The 1,736-nt window shown below is 40.4% G+C and overlaps 1 protein-coding gene across 1 annotated transcript in view; it reads right to left on the bottom strand.

Moving 5' to 3' along the window:
• The window catches only part of LOC101854519 (dynein regulatory complex protein 9), a gene marked incomplete in the record, with an annotated part of 13,843 nt that overhangs the window by 4,070 nt on the left and 8,037 nt on the right, over positions 1-1,736 (bottom strand). The window contains 1 exon segment of the mRNA XM_005105786.3: positions 866-1,001. Coding sequence (XP_005105843.2) covers positions 866-1,001 — 136 coding nt within the window.

Here is a 1,736-nt window from a genome sequence, read left to right as displayed (position 1 = left end):
CACACACACATACACCCACACACACACACAAACACACACACACAAAAGTACGAACAAATGAATGATATATCAAATGAACGAAAGACAGAACAAACTAACGAACATATGAACTAACGAACAAGTCCCCTGCCTGAACATAATCGGGTAAAAGTAAAGTATAGCCCCTCATTTGAAGTGCTCGACAGTGTGCAAGGCATTAGGGGTCACTGTAGAGGTCACAGAGGAGTTGCAATAAATGAAAGGCACAATGGAAAAATAAGGGATGTCACTTCTTGGCATTTTGAGATAAACACAAATGAAATGCTTGAAAGCCCACAATATTTCCATAGTATAGCTTATTTTCCAAGCCTGATATCTATCGGGCGACTCACCAGGTTTTAATTCCTGAAACTTCGCTACCTAAGAATTACAAAGTTTTATCTGATATATTTTGCGTTTTGAGATACTAAGACCATGAGGTCAGAAGGCAATAAATGTGTTAATTGCTCTGTAAAATTCATAAGATTATTCGGAGTCTTTATCAATATATATTCAAAGATGTGCTTTCGAAAAAGCTTGACATGCTGTGAAGCTCAACATTTTTTTCGTTATTTTTTTTTCTAAACTAAGTACCGAGCAGAAAGAACTTGGTGATTCTAGAGTAGCGACTTAGATGTACCAGAAGAGGCGCAGAAACACTTTCCAATCCACGTCATAACTCATATTATCCCAAAATTGACGTCCCATTTTTTTGGTACCCTTCACGCGCTAAAGAAATAGAAAACAGGAGATATTGATCATTGTGATGTGCAAAGACAAGAGGAGAGGCGGAGTGGGGGTGGGGGTGAGGGGTTACATTTTACTTCCACCCACAATCATCACAAACCGGTTTTGGTGACGTATAATGCTTCCATTTTTGTCCTGATGAGGAGCTCCTGGGTGGCGTCCTCCAGGCTCCAGATGAATCGGTCCATTCTCCGGGACTCGGTCACTTTCTCTTTTCTCACCAGTTTGATCTCCCTCTGCGCCGTTATAATATGTTTTTCATCAAAATAACGTCATAATTAACCCTATCCGTACACATTGGGGTCATTTTATACCTCCGGGGTTGTATTCTTCACATTTAACAATACTTCTAGTACGAAGATCTCGTTGAGACTTTCAGTATTTCTCAAAAAATATTTTGACAGACTGCTATGCAAAGCGTACGGATCGGATTAACGAGTAAATTTCCTCTTTGGAAAGTGGTGGCACAGAGTTCCTCGCGTTGAATGGATACGATAGTAAAACACGACGTACGGATAGGGTTAAGTAACTGTATATTTACTCCTTGATGCTTCTTTTCACTCCCAGCAGCTCTCAACATGAAAGTAGAAACACCCCATTTTATTTGATAAAATTTTAAAACGTAGATTGTAATCAAACCAATTACGCTACAAATAATGGAAAGAAAGAGTCCCCCCCCCCCCACCCCCAATAGCGAGTGTAATTAAGCTTGGTATGTATCCCACCCCGTCCACGTCCGAAATCAGCAGCGGAGAATTCATGAGAAGCAAATACACGAAAACAAGAGGAAGGAAAGTACTACCATTTAAACACCACTATCAGTTTCCCGCACCCCTACTCAACAACAATATTAAAAACAACAAGAGCAACAACAGTATTTAGAATCTAAAATATCTCAGAGAAAAAACACCAGGTCGAACAAAAGGACGCCAAACCCAAGCCGACACCACCTCCAGAGAGACTTGCCTCAC

Source organism: Aplysia californica, unplaced genomic scaffold, assembly GCF_000002075.1.
Source record: "Aplysia californica isolate F4 #8 unplaced genomic scaffold, AplCal3.0 scaffold00491, whole genome shotgun sequence".
Lineage (NCBI taxonomy): Eukaryota > Metazoa > Mollusca > Gastropoda > Aplysiida > Aplysiidae > Aplysia > Aplysia californica.
Note: the sequence above shows the minus strand (reverse complement) of the source record. Positions and strands in the feature narration are given on the sequence as shown.